Source organism: Amblyomma maculatum, chromosome 1 (assembly GCF_055883805.1).
Source record: "Amblyomma maculatum isolate TAMU_Amacu chromosome 1, ASM5588380v1, whole genome shotgun sequence".
Lineage (NCBI taxonomy): Eukaryota > Metazoa > Arthropoda > Arachnida > Ixodida > Ixodidae > Amblyomma > Amblyomma maculatum.
In genome coordinates this window covers 364,027,034-364,047,251 of record NC_139344.1, presented here as the reverse complement: position 1 = coordinate 364,047,251, position 20,218 = coordinate 364,027,034, and the positions used below count along the sequence as shown (strand labels likewise).

The window sequence follows — 20,218 nt, the reverse complement described above, 5'->3', positions numbered from 1 at the left end:
TACAGGAAAAAGAAAGCGCGCTCAGACCGGAGGAAGGCGTAACTGGAAGGAAATGACCACGAGAAAACACCTAGGTAGTTACCATGGAAGTATGCCGGTACGTTTAGAACGGAGGAATGATAAGGTAGTGGTTACAAAAACCAACTGGATGGTAGTCACCGGGGAAGGAAAAGGGAGGGTATACTGAGAGCGAATGAATGTGGCACACTCCTTGTGGCAGCTTAAGCGAAGCGCCCCGCCCGAGGAGAGAATCTGTAGCAGTGGCGAGGATCCCTAGGAGCGATGGACAGTTAATGACAGATGATAGAAGAAACGATATGCGTGTACCGCTGAAAATAATGGTCTGTAAATCGACAGGTGCACGCTAGCTCGATTTGCTGCACTATGTCGCCAAAATCAAAACGCAATCAGCATTAACAGAATTTCGCATTACACAGTGGTAACTATCGCGTGAGTGTTTTTATTTTATTTCCATAATTTCTTCAACGTGGCCATGCATGTATCATCCTCTGCGACACAATGAGAGCCCCTGATATCCGAAGCTGAGTGGTTTGTCAGAGATGTCACGTGCGTTCTTCAACACATTTGTCGCAGCAGGGGGAATGCATACTTCACGATTGAGGAACTATAAGCTCATGATTATCTTAAAAGTTCTTAAAGTGGACATATGATTCTTTTTCTAGTCCTCATAGAAAGCTATTGACCTTATATCCGCAGCTGGTACAACTGTCATATCACTCGAAATTGAGCAATTCAAGTGTATACCTAAGGGGATAGCGGGGTAGGTACAGGGCGAAGCACGCTTTACAGTAACGCGGGTTCGCATGGCCACGCACTTGCAAAGCGCCATCGTATCTATCTCGGTCCTCAATCAACGCAGATAGACTCCAGAGAAGAGGGACTTGAGGTCGTGCTTCGTGTCGTGTGACTCTTAAGAATCAATTTGTGTCCGTTTTCGGCCTAAAGATTCTCCGCGTGTGCGCTGCCAGACAGAGCTGTGTTACCGCTAAGTGTGGTTGACACTGTACAGGTGCGGAAAAACAAAAACGAAACACGCTATTGGGACCTGGAATCGGCCCACGTCTCCAGATCAATTAAACCCGCCAGCTATGGTATGTATCTGCAGGTAGTGAACGCTGCTGAGCTTTCCTATGGACAGGCTACGTAACATATTTTTTAACAAGGAAGGCGTGAGTGCATATCACACTTTGTTATCATATCCGCACCTGTTCAAGGCTGCCATCATTAAGGGTATATAACTGTGTGAGGTTAAGTGGAAGCTGTGCGGGAGGTTGAAGTAATCGATCAAGATTTCCAATTTAATTCGAACAAGCACGCTTCAGCTAAATCAATCTGCTGGCTTCAGCATATGTAATAATTGCCAATTCTCCTCAATCTTCAGAGAGTCCCTGTTCTGACCGCAGTGTTGAGAGTTAAGGCAACGCTGGCAATATACTGCATGATTGCTGTCATTGACAATAGCAAAATGTCCAGGCACCCCATGTTCAATTTCTACTTTCCGTCGCTAACAGCTTTTGAGTGGAAAACCCCTCCGGAACTTGCTCTGCTGAGTCACGCCACTCAGACCCGGCAGAAGCGAGTGATAAGCGGCTCTCTCTTTCCGTCGAAGATACGAGATATCCCCTTCTTGTCCCCAGTGCCTGCATCAGATTCACTGTCATAATATCGTCGGAGATACAAGTGATCTGACAAGAGTGTAATGCTTGCGACAACTCAAAGTGGGAGTGAAAGCAGATACCAAGCAGGCTCAGTATTTCGCAGTTCCAGTGAAATAGGGAGATCTTGTATGAAAAGGCCAGTCGAACTTGCATGAAGAAGCTAGCATGTGCACTTCTCTGCTTTGAGGATAATTTTCTCCCGGCCACTCAACATAGGGTAAAACTTTTCTACAATGAAGAGCAGGGGCTGTGTCCGTGTTCTTTTTTTTATTTTGCAGGCACAATGTGTACTCCGCTTCATCTCACTTTCTCTCAGGCTCTCTGGCGTGTGCACTCACCTCCTTCATAATATTTTACTCGTGTACAAGTGATTTTCAGGTTCACATTTTCACTATTAAGGGTACATTGTCATGAGTAAAGACAATAAATTTTCAGACGAGAAAAACTGCTTAAATAAATAGGGCAAGGTATATACATATATACACGCGGATCCATATGTACGTATACTCATGAGTTCTCTAGTCAGCACCAGTTATCGATGCTTACCTGGCTAATAAGAGTTATTGGAACATGGTGATCGCACGCTTTTCTTCATTGTAACTTCGGCTGCGAAGAAGCGTTATTTTCATTATGGACGTGGAACAGTGCTAAGATGACGGCCAGTCAGAAATCTTACCAAAATTGGGAAGCTAGTGGAGCAGGGACTCGCAAACCTCAGTATAGAAGTCGACGATTCGACCTTGGAGCTAAGCTGTTAGTGTGAAAGTAACCTTTAGATATTTAAAAAAAACAAAAACCATAAATATACAAAAATACGTTCTCTGTTGTACTCCTTTGAGGACCTCTGGCTGACGTGGTATGCATATCGGCCCTTCAGATAAGTCAATCGATCCGCTCTTGTTATAATGACCAAATGCGCAGCAAATATGAGATGATTGGTTCAGGAAGCGTATCGCTATGCTTGATTAAGATTTTTCTCATAGCTATGCCACAGAGCCATCTATGCCTGTAACGCTGCAAGAAATGCGCGCTAACGATTAATACCCTGGAAAGGCGGGAACGGTTCCTAATTGTGCAGCTTGCTCATTCTTACTGTCAAGCACAAAGCAGAGAGGAGAATTGTAGCACGTGAGGAACCTTCGTCATCATTTTCCACCACTATACCTCTGCAAATGAGGTGTGTGATAGGCGCTTGACTTCTTATCTTCATCCCGTTGTCTACTAGCATGCATACTGGCTGGCGCCTACCCGTCTGAGCAGTCACCGATACGTGATATGGCGTAAGCGGTCTTCGCGCGATTCATCTCACGAGGTCATATGCCGGCAGCAAAGCCTGGTATGGTGCGGGAGTTGCTCCACAGATTCTATCTTATCGGAGCCGTTCACGACCACTGCATGGGGTGCTTCTACAGGCGGAAAGACCCCACTGAGAGGAGTGATGCTCAAGACGTGAAATTGGTTTAATGGTATGTTGCATAGTACGAAGTTAGGCATAAGCATGCATTGCAATTCAATTCATTTCAGCAGTTTAAACGTTACTTTCACTGCATAAACAAATGCAAACGTAAGAGAAGAAAACGATGAAACACTCCAATCTTGATGAGGGATACACCACATTTTGTGGCAATCTGCAACTCACACCCGCAATAAAAAAGAATCGTTGGTTGCTGCTGCTATGGGATAAGGAATACGCAGTTGGCATAGTTGACTGCACAAATCACAGGGAACAAGAAAGCAGTGTTATAGAAACTGAATGAAATAACTGGTATGAAAATAAGACGATAAAGATATTGCCAGACATGAGTAGTGACTGATGACAATGACTATCAAGAGCCGCCAAGCAAATGGAAAACAACCCACGCAGTTTCTGAATTTACCTCTGGAGATCATCTCCAAAATCCTGGTTACAAATAAAAGATGTAAGCTATGCGAGCTTTATTGAGCTCCTTGTTTGTAGAGGATTAAGGCGTTTATCTGACTCTGTCAAGAAGAAGTTAGTAAATTAGGGAAAACGATGCTTAGCAGCAAGCAGACGCCGCCGCTAGTAGTCAGTAACAGGATGTAACGCGGTCGCTAATAAATGTGGTGTTGCCTTGTTAATGCTATGAGTGTGACAAAAGCATGCCGTCGTCTTACATAACTTTCAGGTGACTGCTGTGTGCGAGAGCTCCGGAAGATATTCATTATAGGAATCCGTTTAACGTGTGCAGTTTCACCTTCCCTCCTCTGATATCCTGTTTGTTCGTCAGTCTACAGTACGATGAAATGGCTATTTTAAATGGGCCACTTCGTCACTGAGAATAGCCACATGAATTCAGCAACAGATCAAAATATTTCAAATATATGCCACACTCCTCAAGAAGGTTCTTGTGACTGAAATAAAACAAATGAGCTGGCGCGAAGATTGGATAAACTTGGTCGGAATAGGAATAAAACCCGGGACCTTTGATTTGCGAGGCGGGCACAGGCCACGAAGGCTCTTTTGTCCAAACTGAATAAAGGCGGATGTGGAGAACGCACTTTATGAAGGTCAGGGACTTGGTAAGGAAAACGCGTTCTAATCAAAAGCAACTGTTTTTAAAAAAAGAGGCGTCATACGAGAAATTTGTCACATCTCCAAACAGTAAAGAGCATAGTCGTTTGTTTCAGCTGCTCAGTCAGCCTTTCCCGAAACTGCACTGATGAACGAAATAGGTTTTTCGTTAATTACAAGGTATCTAGGTGGGCGCCAAAGTTAGGCTAAAATACTGCTCAATAAACGTAGATCATATTATGTACATTGTGAGCGTCACTTTCTCTTGAATTGGTGACTAATTTATACATAGGCATATTTAAAATTACAACACACCTCATTAGAAAGTCGCTGCATAGCTCCGGCAAAACCGATTGTGAAGATATGCTTGCTTGAGAGACTACATCATAGCATTCTGATCGTCCACAGACCAGAATAACGGCAGCACAACCTTTTACCACAATGGAATTGAATTCACATAGTCTGGACAACTCTTCCTAGTCAGCAGGACAGAGTTCTCGCCTGAAATTATTAATCTTATGTACATCATTGTTCACTGTGTCTGTTCGTTCTGCTGTCTGTTCTGTTATAAATATAGCGTATGTATATGTTCTCAGAACATTTTGATTTTTTGGGGCATTATGTATTTAAAGCTTATGCGTTCCTGCTGCTCACCCCCCTGGCAAAATGATGCCCTTGAGGCGCTGCAGGTATCTGAATGAATAAATAAATAAATATTAGACACATTTGCCAGCTTTCTGTGCTGGGCAGGTTATGAAAAATGGGAATCTTTATTGCGATAAATTTTACATTCTTGTTCTCTTCACGAAGTTCCATAAACGATGGCAACTAGACGAACTAAATAATGAACGCGCCGAGGAAGCAGCGCACGATTCCCTGAGTCGCACACAGTTAAGGGCGCTCCGCTCCTATAGCCGTCCCATCGCCGCAAAGTAAACCAATGAGCGCATCATTTTGAAAGTCAGCCTGAAGAACGCAATGATGCTCATTAGGTCAAACCTGGGGTTCAGCTTCGCTTTTGCGGTGCACGCCGGACGACCGCATGGGGCGATGGCGCCTCAATTTTTCCCTTAACAGTATCGCAACATTTGAAGGATGCCTTGACCAACGCTGTCACTGTACGATCAGAGAACGGCAAGATCCACACATCGAGAGATATTCCCGCGCTGAGTGCCCTTAAAGGACACTTCGTGCCCCTCCCCCTTCTCTCTCTCTCTCTCCGAACGGCGGCAAGGCGTTTGATCGAAGTCGAGGCCGCAGCACAAGCAGCCAACGTTAAGTGGGGACATCCCCGGCCTTCAGCGATAAGATATAGCGGACTGCTCGCTGTGACGTCAGCCGCCCAAAGGCTGCGATAATCTCCAGCATTCCCCGTGACTCGGAACACGCTCTCTAGCTGTCAAGCGTCATGGCAACCACGCTTTTTTGAGCCAGCGCGCAGTATTGGCTTCTCCGTGAATTCACAGCGGTTCTTCTTTCGACTTTCTATAGCAGATGCCAGTTTTCGTTGCTGCTGAATTCTTGTGATTGGGTGGCATTTTAGTCATCTCGAATTTCGTGTTCCAGCGCTGAGCTTTATTGCGTTAAAATCTGAGGGAAATAAATCAAGTCAGCAAGAAAATGGTCCACGCGGTGTGCAGAAATGATGATCGCTATTTCATTTTAAAGGGACGAGGACAAGCTGGCAAAAAAATAGCCATGACTAGTGTACTTTTGGAGTTGCACAGGACTGGGGATCCGATACGAAGTTTGTCGAATATTTGATGAGACCAGGAGAGTCTGCTTACTCATCTCAAATCTGGTGACATTCTGGCACCACATACGCATTAAGCCACCAAGTTTAGGCGAGTGACGGTCATCAATCCGAGGATCAGGTTTCTTAGTGGCCACGGGATTTAGCGCTATAACTCAGCTAATGCTGCCAGTGGTACGGTCGTACTCTTTCGCCAGTGCTTTAGGTAGGGCGAAACGCATAAATATGGCATTTTCAGAGGTGTTTGAGGTCTATTTCGGCAATTTAAGCCGCCCACGCATGTACTAATTTTTATGCTGTTTGCATTATGAGCTCACTGTGAGCCACCGAAAGCCATATGTCTTAAAGCCGGCTGACGCGCAGTTACGGCAGTCTTGATTGTTCAGCAGTCGGCGCTGACGAGCTCATGATTGCTCAAAACCTCACATCTCACCAATACGCCTTTCACAAGGGTTGTAGCACTAAGCAGCAGAATTAAGCGGTCGAATAAATTGGTGCATTCGAGAGGGAAACGAACAGTAGGTTGGATAATGGCATTGTACTTGCGATTCACAGCTAGTACTTCGGAAGTTGTCAGTGGATAGTTTGCTACAGTTAGTAGGGGTATAAACTCCTGGACATAACAATGCGTCATCAAGGTTAAAGTTACACGCTAGAGGTATCACGCAAGTGGCTATTGCGATTCATGCGGAAAATCGAGAAAGCCTCCTAACCAGTGACACTTCTCTCTTCCTCTTTTGTAGCTACGCTGCGAGCAATCTTTCTCATTTAGTGTTTCTCGCATCCTGAGGCGCGGTGCGCTCGAAGCGTCGAGAAATTTAATTTCTATGTAAATGCGGATGCAAATGAATCTGCGCTGTTCCACGTTGCAAAGTTTTGCAAAGAAATAAGGGAATTTCTGGCGAAGCGAGGCCTATCGAGAGCAACCGGAAACTGTGTTGGGCGCGACGTACGAGCAGGATTAATCCCCTGTAGCGCCACAACACCTCCACGCAGATGGAGGGTTTTCGTGTCCGCTGGAGATCTGTCGCATCTCTCGCGCTCCTGCCCGGCGAGCACCGTCACAATAGTCCACCGAAACACATTTCCGAAAACGTTTATATCTGGCATGTGGGCGCGAGTTTTTGTGTTTGTGCTTCCTGTTCATGTGTTTTCCGGGAATTTTCACACGGTTGGTAACAGCCTTTGCGTAATTTGTTTTTCGCAACGAACAATCTGGAGCTCTCACAGATCGCGAACCCAAAAGCATCGCTGCGTTTCAACAAATTTATACAGCGCGTTGGCGGTAAGAAGTTGGCAGCTATATGAACGACGCTGGTAATATGCAGACTACCAGTATGTACTTTTGCGTAGCATAAGACAACGGGTCTTCAGAATGAATCACTTCCTACGAGACGAATCCAAGACTGTGACGCATCGCCTATAGCCGTGAGATCAAAATAAGTTAAAGGGACTGCGGAGCAGCACTGAAGCACAGGTAGAATACGCGTAACTAAAATTTTCATAAGCGTCTTTTTTTTTTTATCGATTGATGAGAAGCCAATCTTGCCGACTTCCTCGCACTTGAAGATCTGGAGGGCAAATGCTATCGCCAGAAATATTAATGTCCTGTATGTGCACCTGCTCCCAATTTACTTCGCTCCATTTAGTTCATGTTTTGCGTCCTCTTCTTTCATCATTTTATCTATTATCTCGAGGGTCCCGGTGCAGTCTTATGACTCTGGGACCCTCGTCTGTATTTTTATGCACTTTGTAAATATGTTCAATCTAATAGACTTTCACTTTCACTCATTACTCACTCTGTAGGTCAGCCTATTTGGTGTTTTTTTTTAATAGATAACGTTAAAGACACTGTTCACCAGAAACTCCGTCATTGGCGTTGTGAGCGAAAAAATGGCGAGCATGGCGTTGGCAAGCGGTAGCTGACAGCCGATATGGGCGCTCACTGGCTGGATATAGGGTTGCCTAACACTATATCTGGCAGAACTTGCAACTCGGGACTCTCCTTCCATACGGGAGGATGGCATCAGAATCATCTTGCCAAGACTCGTGCATTCACGTTACCCCTGTCGATTCAGGTGCGTTCACACGCCTCGGCTATTGCGGGGCGTTGCTTTACAAGTGGGCTGCTAGCTAGCGCGATTGCGTCGTACCCTTGAAGGCGAAGCTTAAGTGTCCGACATTAATTCTTGCGCACGGTTCATGAAACTTGTAGTGTTCCTGGGACGCGAGGTGAACCTTCCTTAACGTGCGAGTTCACTGGGCTTTTTCAACACCGGTAAGTTTTCTTATCTAAAATGGCAACTTCAAATGTTTGGTTCTGCGGTGATTAAATTGGTGTCGCACAAAGCATTACTTCATATAAGCATAATGCGATAGAACTTTTTTTTTTCACTGACAATTGTATGTATAGAGGCGTACAGCTCCCAAGCGAAAATGTTGAGCTTCGTGCTACGAGTGTCAACGGGCATTCAGTTACCATGAAGTTCGAATATCACCGTCAGGGCAGCGAGTCATACTAAGTGCGACTGCGTAAGATGTGCGCAGTGAACGTGAAACCACAAATCGTTTATTTCTCTGGTGTCGCAACCTTCCATGCTCTTAAAAATATTAATAACCCCTTCTAAACTACTTTTTCGTCTAGGTCGGCCTCGACTTAATCCAAATTATCGATAAGGTAAAATACCTTGGCGTCATAGTTACAGCATCCCTAAACTGGACAGCCCACATTGAAACGATAACTGCTAAATCAACTCGTCTTTTATATTCTATTTTCAAATAAATTTCAACACTGCTCCCCAAATACTGAAAAGAAAAAAACAGTGTACTTTAATAATATTATTCTAATGCTAGAGAATGAATGCGTAGCGTGCGATATTTTGAAACGAACTCTCAGAGATAAAGGGGAAATAACACACGAGCATATGCTGCAATAATTTTTGCCGGTAATTATAATTTATTTAATGAAGAACTCAGAAATTATGCTCAAGGAAGAGCTCAGAGAAAGTCTAGATTTCCCACTTGGAAGAAAATATGTAGGCTGAAGTTCTTATAAGGTATTCATAATGACTGTGCCAGTATTACCAATACCATCCATTGAAATCAACCGCACTACATATTGGAAGCTCCAGACAACTTTAAAAAAACGAGTTTTTCCCTGTGAAATTCCCTGGCTGGAACAATTTTCCGAATGATGCGGTTTGGGCATGCGATTTTCAAACAGCTGTTAACGTGACAATGTGATTTTTTTTCAAGTCGATATTTTATAGTGTTGCTATTATTCTTAGTGATGTACAGAAGTATATTAAGCTACCATTTTACTAACAAATGAATAATTAATTTACGTGTCGTGCTACCTTGCTGGTGCATTCCAAATATTTGATTTGCTTGCAACTATAGTATGTGTTAATCCTCCTACAATAATGCCACATGGGTGCTGCAGATACAGCCTTCATCAAAAGCCCTGAAACCAAAGGATTTTTGTCTCAGCCGCAGAAACGAAGCCGTTACGGCGCTATTACAAACAAAGGGCCGTGAAATGCTATGAGGCGTTGTCTTGCTGCGAAAAGGAATCATGTCGTAGCACTTGAAATGTCCTTTGATCTTATAATGACTTCCTGACGGCGTGAATGCTCTGTTTTGCGGCTTAGACGAAAATCCTTTGGCCGTTGGATTTCTGACTTTTTGGCCAAGAATGTATTGTGATAAATAAATGAACAGTTGCATTTAACTGAGCTAGTTTTTTACCGAGGTATCGTTCATTCTTTATTTTATCATAAATATTCATCGAATTGTATATAAAGGTAAACCCCTGTAGGCGCAATGAATTTTGGGGATTTCTTAGGTTCCATTTCTTCATTCCTTTCTTCACTTTCTACGTGCGGTGCCATTCATTTTTCGCGCACAAGCTTTCATTTTATGCTTGCTTTCTTACGCTGTGTGTTTTGCTGAAGGCGCTATTTGGTACGGAATAATGCATCTTCTGTCTAATTTGGACCAATTCAAGCTTCAATGGCCCTATACATGCGAGAAATCAAAATTGTTCCTCGTTTATTCGAGTTACTATGCGGTTCACACCTATAATTATCTGCTCGTCCAACTTGACAACGCAAAATACAGAAAGGAGACTTGAAGCTCAGTGATGCTTCTAATTGTATTGAGGGCATAAAGCCTGGTCACAGTGACCTTCTTGCTGCATCATAGTATCTAGCTGCTGCTCGCATGTTGCAGACTCCGGCTCACTTTGTCAGGGAAAGTTTGCTATCGCTATCTCTGCGATGCCTGACGAGGTTAAGTGCTTTCGTTTTCTGTCTGCGCCATTTGCACCGTCTGGCACGGGCAGCCAGCTGGCAGACGCTTAACACTGTTTGCGATCACAAACACCTCTGAAGCGCCGCACTTCGAGAGTTTTGTTGACGGAAGAGGACAAACGCTTCGCAGTTGACCTGTCCCTCGTACGCCTTTTTTTTTTTTTTTTTACCGGCTTTTCGTAATCAACGTAACTGTTACTTGAGCGCAACCAGAATCCTGCATGTCGCGACGTTACATTCTAAGCACGCCATTCAAAGCTAAGGTGGCTTCCAATTAATTTTCATTTTGAGTACGAAACCTTTCAGATGACGAATGAAAATGAGACCCACTGCATTGGAATAAATTTGTGATGTCAGGGCATCCCGAAGTATGCACCATCTGCTGTTATAGCAAACGTCATAGGCTTTCTACAGTCGAATTCTCCATCATATGTACTTCGCTGCCCGATAAATACAGTGCGCTTCTTGCCCCAGTCACCTCGAAGCCTGCGCTTTATGTCGTCGACCCTATTTTCATAAAGAACAAATTTAAACTAAGATAAACTTTTAGGGTTACCATTAGGACCCTCATTCCTTCACCGATAGCATGCCCACTTGAATATATAATGAAGTCTAACTCGTGCTGGCTTTAGTAAAAACTAAACAAACTGGTAGACCTACGCGGCGTATTCCTTCAACAAGCTTGATCTGACAAGCATTAGCCACCGAAAGATACGCAGACGTAGACGACTCTTGCACTGCTGTTTCGTGGACGCCTGCATCTGCACAAATTACTGTGTGCAAGAAAAAAGAAAGAAAATAACATAGCATAGCCACACCACGTAAGGAAAGACCTGATGTCTCCATCTAAGCTGGGAACGCGGAAGGCGGATTTGCTCTCTATTCCTCTCTCTTTCGCACAGCAAAGAAGCAGCGTAGCCAGCAACGCAGCAAGCCCTCGCTGGCCGCACGCCTGCCCAAGCGGCTTGCGTTTTACGGTCTCAGCTCCCGGATTCGAATCACCTGTGCGACTTACTGCCGTCTCTTGCCGAGCTACAAGGCAGGTTGTTCGGCCTCACTTTCTGGCCGTCGCCATGGCCCGAAGGTAAAGGGCAGTAAGGCACTCAGTGGCTGGAGACGCGCTGGTATAAAAGCACAAAAAAGAGAGAGGGTGGATTGCGGTCGCACGCGATGTGCAAACACTCCAGAGAGCGGACCATCGCCTCAGAGGAAGCAATAAACCGTTTGTTTGCCTCCCAGAAGACGCTACATATTATAAGGTACGGTAGTAGAGAAGTCAGTGTTACCCTCAGTTTTCCATGCAGGAACTTGCATCTCCTTGCTTCTAAGATTGAGATTTAAGGTCACTGATATAGTTAAACCCTAGTTTGGCCGTGTTTTCTTTCGTTGTGATCTTTTGTGTTATGATTTACATCTTCCTAAACCAGGACACTGACTTCAGCGTCCTGGCTTCCAATTGCGACGCAGTGAACCGACATTGGAACACGCTACGGGTTCCTTAATTTTTTTTTATCTGATCGGGCAGGCGCTATTTGAAGTGGTGATGAACATGACTGATTCATTAATTTAATTTGTTGAAAGTGTCCTTTTTCACTCTTGTTTGCTTGCTCTTGTTCTTTTTTAATATTTGCTTGCTCTGCTTATTGGCATAATCTCGATGAAAACATTTATGTTGGTAGAATGTCGCGTATCAAAGTCATGAAGGTAGCACATATTGTATTGCAGGAATGACGGCGCACACTTACAAAAAAAGCCCAAATCGTAAGCTCTACGACTTCATAAAGTTGTTTACAGGGAGCAGCTTTGTTCACGAAAACTCTCAAGATTACACGTTATGCTTAGCCAGATTTTCACTCGCAAGAATTGGCTTTAATGATCGTAGCCGCTCATTGCGTACTACGCATGCTCACTGCATACTACTGTCCCGATTTGGAAAATTACACTTCACGCGTTTGTCCTTATAAGGCTTGCCCTACAGCGCTGATAACCGATGCTTGGCTTCTCTAACACATACACACATTTTGCTATTTGTGCTTCATCGCTTGAGGAAGATAAAGAGCAAAACGGTAGCGAAGCTACCGGAAATAAAAGGGTTACATTTGTTTCTATCTGGATTGCGATAAAGGGGCGCGCGCGAAAGATCGAAGCCAAGCCACATACCTGTAAAGACGTTAGATTAAGCCAAAAATATCCTGACGCCTTCTTTTCAGGTGGAAGCCTTTCTAGGCTCATGAGACGAAAACCCGTGCGCGAGAGTTGCGCGCCACATGTGCCCAGGATATGTGCGTCGGATATGTGCGCTGATGTGTCGCTTGTCAATCATCTTGATAATGTCACCTGAAGAATAAAAATTCTGCCTCCACCGGAAATCAAACCCCCATCCCTCGAATCAATCTCCAGCCCAGCTCATTACCCAACTGCGTCACGCCTGGATTTTTTTTTTTTTCAGAATGACATTTATTACAAGCCTATAAATGCAGGAAAGAGATACATTATATACAAAGTAATCAGCCTGTAGCCGAACAAGTGCAATTGAAATATGCGACCGAACACTACACAACTACAACACGTCTTAGCACAACTTCACTAAAACAGTGGCGAGGAAAGACAACGTATCAATAATGGGAGCCAGTCCAGATGATAGTCACTATTTTCGTACGTGTCTCTTAGCCGGTCACCATCTGGCAGAAATGAGTACGTGGGGAAATGAAAGGCTCAGCATTCTGGTCCAACACACGCGTTTTCCCCAAGCTGCGCAGTCAGAGGAGGGCAATCATATCAAAGGGTACATGTTCGTGTTGGGTGGCGATTAGGAAACGCGCACTGCGAATTAGGAACGCACTGTGAGAATTCAAAATAAACTTTTCCTTCAGTGTTCCTTGTAGAACATCTCAAAATAATGTCGCATCTTTGCAGGCAATGAAACAGTGTTCGACGGTTTCAGTTGTATCACATAACCGATAATTAATAGAAGAAACAAAAATATTTTGTGCGAAACTACACTTTAACAGGTAGAACTCTGATGAGAAGGTTAAAGAAAAACGTTTTAGTACAAGGCGAGATCGGCATTTTACGTGCTCTTGTCAACACATCATGCCCCATACAATTACAGTAGAAAGAACGATATAATGGCGGCGAGAGCAGCAGCATAGATATTAATTCTTTATATATATATATATATGTTTGCGTGAAATAGAGAATAAGTACTCATAAGAAAAGTGAAGTGCCAGAAAGCGCCTAAATCGTAAACTTCTTTCATAAAATTGAATAATAAGGCCCGATCGATAAAATTAGAAGAGACCACTGAGTAGGGGAGAAGGTTCACAAAGTTAGTTTGTAGAGATGTTGTGATAATTGAATGGGGCTATATCGAAAAAAGGAGAAACAAGCGATTAACTGTCTGACATATAGATGTGTCCGGCCTAGTCCGCCTGCAGAAACAGGCCTGTATAGATGAACAGAAATCGTGAGACGCACATCATAATTCTCCTTATCTACCGTAAGGATGATAGTAGCGATGACAATGACACTGTAATTAGTCTTGATGACGGGGCGTTTAGTTGATAATGACAATGAGACCAAACATGATGCACTATGTTCACCAGCAACCCTCCGGCTTTTGCATTTCAGCAGTGCAGATTCTACAGTGTTTTTGAAATTGTATTGCTAAAATCTCAGGGCTATGAGGGGCGCACATTTTACTGATAGTAGTTAAAATATCGTAAGCTGGAAGATTGAGCTTCTACCTTTGCACTTGTACACCTTGCCTCTGCATATATTCTCGCCAGGGCGGTGCAGTGGTTATGGCCCCCGACTGCTGTGCCCCAGGATGCGGGATCGAATCCCAGCCTCGGCAGCCGCTTTTCGGCGGAGACGAAAAGCTAGACTCCCGTGTGCTGTGCGGTGTCACTGCACGTTATACAACCCCAGGTGGTCGAAATTTCCGGAGAGCTCCAGTACGGCGTGGACCACCTTGCGACATGGACCTCGCTTTTTTTTGTTTTGTTTAAATACCTCCTTTCGCTGTTTAAAACAGTGTTCTTTTTTTTTTTTTCATCTCGAGCTTCTTCTTTCTTTTATTTATTTTTAATTGGTTTTAAGCCTGGCAAAGCTTTTGCTGGTCCGGGCTCCCTCTCCTTTTTTATGTTTTTTTTTTCTCTTTCGATAGGACGAATAAAATGGTAAATGGCGTCTTCAAAGCCTAAGTCGCTTTGGGACGTTAAACCCCCAAAACCAAGCCAACCGTCTGCAGATATTGTAGGAGGTGCTCATAATTTACTGAACTAACAACGATTTTTCAGCCAGAACTCAATATTGCGGGCTACACAGTGACAGAGGACCACAATTAGGAAATACGGTACGCGAAGATCACCGTTGAATGCCAGGCTGTTTTACCACTAGCTTGTGAGTTCACGTCTTATAGCAGATGTGAGTCAAAGATGCGTCCTGCAGTTCTGTAAAGTTATTTGCAGCCTTAATTGGGGTCATGTTCACTTCATGACAAGTGTGTTCCGCCGAAGGGATATCAAGGCGGCGCTCGCATTTCACTGACAAATGCGAGTGAACGCTGACATCAGTAACTCTACCTGGTGAGTCCGAAACCAAATTTTTGGTGGCTTTCGCACACGTAGGAAGTAATTTTGCACCGCTTCTAACTCTGTTTCCACCTTAATTAGTTATTTTGACAGACCAGCCTAATGATGTAGTAAAAAAGCAAAATGTTCCTAACAAAAGCACCGAAAAACTTCCCAATCGGCGCTTTCAACCGGAAAGTAGCGACAGCCGTCGCCAGCAGCGACGTATTCAATTGCGCCAGACTCAAGTTATAAAAACGTTACTGCTACCTGGGTCATTTTAGGTCACTGACCTTCCCTATCCTATTTTTTCTTTTCTGTATATGCAGGCAACGCCTGGAAATGCGACGCATCGCTGGTTCGAGCAATTCAGGAGCTGTACACACGTATGGTCCAAGTCATCGGCAGACCACAGTGCTACCTGGAGCCAGAGGACATCTAGCTCCGTGGAAAAGCTGGAACCACCTACTTCCTCTGAACGGCAGCGACCACCTTTTACAGCACTGTGTGTGCCCGGTTTCTGCAAATGTTTTACCCGAATTTTAGCTGTTGAATATTAGAGCGGAATTTGAAATTTCGCCCCAAGGCACTTAAATAATGTTTCGCACTTGAATAGAGGGCAGAAAATTTTGTGACGCAATGATTCAGAATATGAACATGCCTTTTTTTTTCAATTGTTTCGTTGTGTTATGAGTGCAAATCTAACAGTCGGTATATTTGAACCGCTCGTCGCAGCTCGTGCGGCAAACAGGACCGTAGGAGAACGTGTAGACCACCTTTGGTACTAAATAAGAATTTTAATGAGGGTACCGCTACTGCGCTTGCGTGAGTGCGCATGCGCAGGTCATCCCAAGGACGACAGATGGCGCCATATTCCCATCAAATGCCGTGGGATTAGACACGCCGGGGTCTTTATTGCGTGCGCGGCTGACGATGCGCGGTAGCGGTAGAAAGTAGTGGTGATGTTAGCGCTAAACTTAATATCTGTATTAGTTACCGGACTACGGGTGCTTTCCTTACATTTTGGCTTTCAGGTGAGAAGGCAATATATATATCCGCAAGGTACCTCAGTCATACCCCAGGTATCAAATAAGTTGAACGCAAGACAAAACGACAGCAATTTGCTCTTAAACTACTTCGTACTTCGGTATACTCGTTTCATTGGAGAAGCTATTTGCAGAAACAAGCTGAGACGGCAGCCTGTAGATGTATAAATGAGGGGAGAATGTAACGTTCCGTGAAGAAAACGTTGTGGAAGAGCAGATAAATGTTGAGTATTTAGAAATAAATTCCTACATTAGTGTTCTAGGATTCCAGGACTACTTGGAGCCTTTTTTTTTTTTTTTCATTTCTCAACACCTACATGCAGTTTGAAGCTTATGTAGAGAACAACAAGATGCTAAAAAAAGTGTTCTAACGCATTCGCTCTTCGTATTCTTCTTTTTGATTGAAGTTTGAACCTACGGCGCTAGCTGCGTTACCGACAGGTATTTCGGATCTATTTTTCAAGTACATATGAAAGGCGTACCAAATTAGTGACCAACACATTATGTCTTTTCCAGGCACTCGTATCGACAAACAATGCTTTCGTAGTGAGCCGCAGAATCACGTATGCCACTGCTTGAAGCGTTCCTACTGGACGTAGCCTTTAAGGTTTATATTATTCTCATTACTTTAAGTCTGAATATAACATTGATTACTACGGTTTTTATGCTTATGAGATCGAGTTGCGATGATGGATGCTGTTATAACTCCTTGAAAACATTTATGGTATATGAGAGCGCAAATGTGCTGTTTTTAGGGGTTCTCTTTGGTTCCAAAACATGCAAGCATTAAAAGATAGCTGAGCTATTGTTTCTCTGATGATCTGCATGTACTTCAGACTACGTTTTTTTATTCGCATATTGTTTTTCCTCACCGCTTGCAGTTTTCGCTTTTCCATCATGCGCGGTAAGCTTTGTATAAAGCGTCATCATTTAATGTCTTGCCGGCAGGTCTACAACGCCGCTTGCTTGGTGTTGACATTCAGATAACGGGTGCGTTGATCCTCATTTTTCTTAGTGGTCATGTATGCTCTATGTTTTCAGCATAAAGTGGCAATGCATACGCAAGTTGTGGGCCGGTAGTTTGACATTAACAGACGGAGGCGTCATAGTTACATGTCATCTCTGAATCAAACCTATGGCTTATTGAGGCTCATGCTTGAACATTTGCGCAAAGTTAGTCAAAAAACGATTAGAGCAAGCTTTATTCTGAGCATGTTAAGATTTTCTCCAGGCGTATTACTTCGAATCTCCGGCGTTATCATTTCGATGGTCTTTAAAGACAATGCACCCAGTTCATGATTGTACAGCGCCTAAATTAACCAGCCCTAGGGTAGGCAACGCTGGACGGAGCTGAGATTTCAGTGCTGTGCGCTACATGTTTCGAGGGTGCTTCGACTGTGTTAAGTATTTCTCACCTCTGTATTCACTTTTTGCCTATATTTGCATCAACTGTGCAGGTTACAAGTGAAGTTAAAGCGACCCATATTTGCACATTTATCAAACGTTCCAGCGGCCCCTTTGCACATCTATGAGAGGGGTCGATTTTGCTGCTCTCGCGGAACCCAGCCCGCAATAATATCTTTGTGAGAAGCTTGAATAAGTGCTCATTGGAATGATGGAGAAGGGAGACGGCGTATAAGAAACTGGCCTGAGGTGGGCCATCTATGAAAGAGCTCCATTCTCTCTTTTAAACTTACTTCATCCGAGCACACACGCGGAGCCTCAAGTATGCGCTATAAATAGGCTACAGTTACGAAGCTTTCTTTGCAGTTCTGTTCTTCACGATTCATTAAATTGCGTCAGTTTTTTTTTTTCCTCGTCATCATCGCAACATTTTTTTTTCTTTCGGTATTTCTCAGCTCACATGTACTTGCAGGGATGGCAGCTGTTGTTACTAAGAACAAACTCGGCTGGAGATTCCGGTGTCCCCAGATGTTTTTTTGCCCAAGTGTTTAATACAACGTACTCAGCACTTGTCATATACAGTCGTCGTTACATTCTAATTAAAAGGTAGTATTTCCCGCATTCATGACGCGTCCTTTTTAACGCTTTACTTCGTTTTAGAACCATGTAGAGCCCTTTCTGAAGCTCTCGGGCGAGCACGGTAGCGAGCACTACCGTTAAATCCAGGATCGCTTTATCAGATCATTGTGATAGGTACTGCCTTTGACCTTCAACGCTCCTTTTGTCTACATTGCGGCAAAAAGGTGAGGCTTCAAAGGAAAAAGCGTTCTGTCGTCTTGGCTCAGTGAACTTATTTCTTCTTTATGTTTAAAGATAGCTGTACTAAACATTGGACGTCGGCAGGGAGTTACTTCCTCAACTGCTTTACGTTTACTTGATCCGAGGTGTGACTGAAACAGATAAATTGCACTAAAAACAGCGTTTATTTCTGGTGAGTTCACTAATACGGTTCCTTTTTTTGGATGAAGTTTTGGATGAACACCTGTTTTGTTTGGATGAGGTCCGTGCAGGTTATCAGTCTAGTACAGCTGTTGTTCTAAAAAGTGCTATTGTGAGCGGTGCGCTAGGAAACAGAAAATGCAGAGTCTTCACGAGTGAGGCCGCGATAATAGTCTTTGCTACCACACAGAGCTTGCAAAGTGCTTCAAAACACAACCACCATAGGTGCATGCCTTCGACGTCTGACAGTGGCAGAGCAACCCGCGGTCCATGTCACGCATTGTTCACCTGACATCATTGTCGCTTGTTTTGTTAGCGAGGCCACGTCCGCTGACGCGAGGACAAAACTGGTAGCGAAATCAGCGGGCATTGTCGGCGAAATCCTCGCGTGAAGTCGGCAGCCGTGAGCCAGCATACTACCGCGATAAAGCTCTCCTAGATGATGGCTACCGTAAGCGTCTCAAGGCTGCTTACAGGTGCACCCTGAGTGCTTGCCAGATTTCTCGTCATCATCGCTTACGATTTGTTCCCTTACTCATCGACCGTGTAGCGATGCCTAGCAAGGTTAATACTTGACTGGCGGTCACTCCTCTACTGTATTTCGATTTGACCGCTGCATTGTTCGTAAGGTCGCACGTAGCGTGTCTGTGGAAACAGTTCAAAAGCGCGTCAGCATTGTGCTGTCATTGTGCTTTATCGTTACGCATGTGAGCTTTTCCCAATGTTGGAGCTGGCATTGACGCTGCAGTTTCAAACCTACGCGGAAACTCCATCTTTAAACTTCAGCGAAGGCGTGTGCTACAAACACCGTCATGAGCGTTTAATTATCGAGATTCCCATTCCAACCGGCAGATTTGTTTTTATCCATAAGCTGAAGTGAGGCTGGCAGCCAGCACACATTGTAGATTGAGGTCTGGTAAATAAACAAGAACAGCTTCTCTCGCACCACTGCTTTATCGCTGGTTGAACATTAACTCTAACCTAATCGACAAGGTCTTTTATCGCGCGATCACGATGTTGCATACCCTAAAGGGGAGCAATAATAAAAGTTACGTGTTATTTTGGTTTTATGCGCTTGTCTTGATTTCGCGAATCACCTCCATCGTTCCGAGAGATCTGCTATCAACGAAGACAAATATATGGCGGGCCAATCGTGATGCTGGTGCGTCATTATCTAAGCAACCAGTTTGCCGTGCTGTTTTGGAGAGCTTAGAACAAACTTAGTAGATGAATACTCTAATTCAGCTGGGCCACTTCTGTGCCGTAAAAGTGATGTGGTGTCATAGTGTAGCCGCCTGGGAGTCCGGGAAAACTTAAATTGAAAACAAACCATGCACGGCGTTTGCAGCCACTGGGCCCGCTTTTAGATGCATTATTGCCAGAGAATGTCTTCTTTTGTTGTTATGGTTCATATCTAAATTTAGTGCGTCACCTGCTTCATGAGATAATTCTTGGTGCCGTATATTCTTGCGATAATTTTAATGAGCTCCCGGAACAAGGCTCTCATGTAGGCAGGGGCAGTGACAACGTGATAATAAGGCGTGTGAGTCGGCCTCATGTGTGTTGTATTTTTGTCTTTCGCTGTTGTCGTATTTGTTTGCACATCAGCGTATGGCTGGCGTCGCTCCAGAATCTCATTAAGCAATTAAATGTTGCATCTGTTACACTTTGTACACACGTGTGGACAGCTGTGTTAAATGTGAGCCGCTCTTTTCTGAAAGCGTAACAAAGTGAAACATAAAGTCGCGTACGCGAATATTGGCAAGAATATTGGCCTGATATGATCCGGTTCGGGGTTCCGTAGGGTAAAATGTGATCAAACTTGCATACCAAAATGTGTTCGTGCAGCAAATTTTTGAATTACTTACGTCATATTTTCGAATTCTGGAATTACGTGTATAACTAAAGCCGTGTAGATAC

The 20,218-nt window shown here is 44.1% G+C and overlaps 1 protein-coding gene across 1 annotated transcript in view; it reads left to right on the top strand.

The window, feature by feature from the left end:
* Window positions 1-19,353, top strand: part of LOC146207998 (uncharacterized) — a 61,684-nt gene extending 42,331 nt beyond the window's left edge. Inside the window, exon 2 of the mRNA XM_084591692.1 lies at window positions 15,179-19,353. Within this exon, the coding sequence (XP_084447818.1) occupies window positions 15,179-15,291 (113 nt within the window). The 3' untranslated portion in view covers window positions 15,292-19,353. The remainder of the gene's footprint in view (window positions 1-15,178) is intronic.
* The last annotated feature ends 865 nt before the right edge of the window (window positions 19,354-20,218 follow it).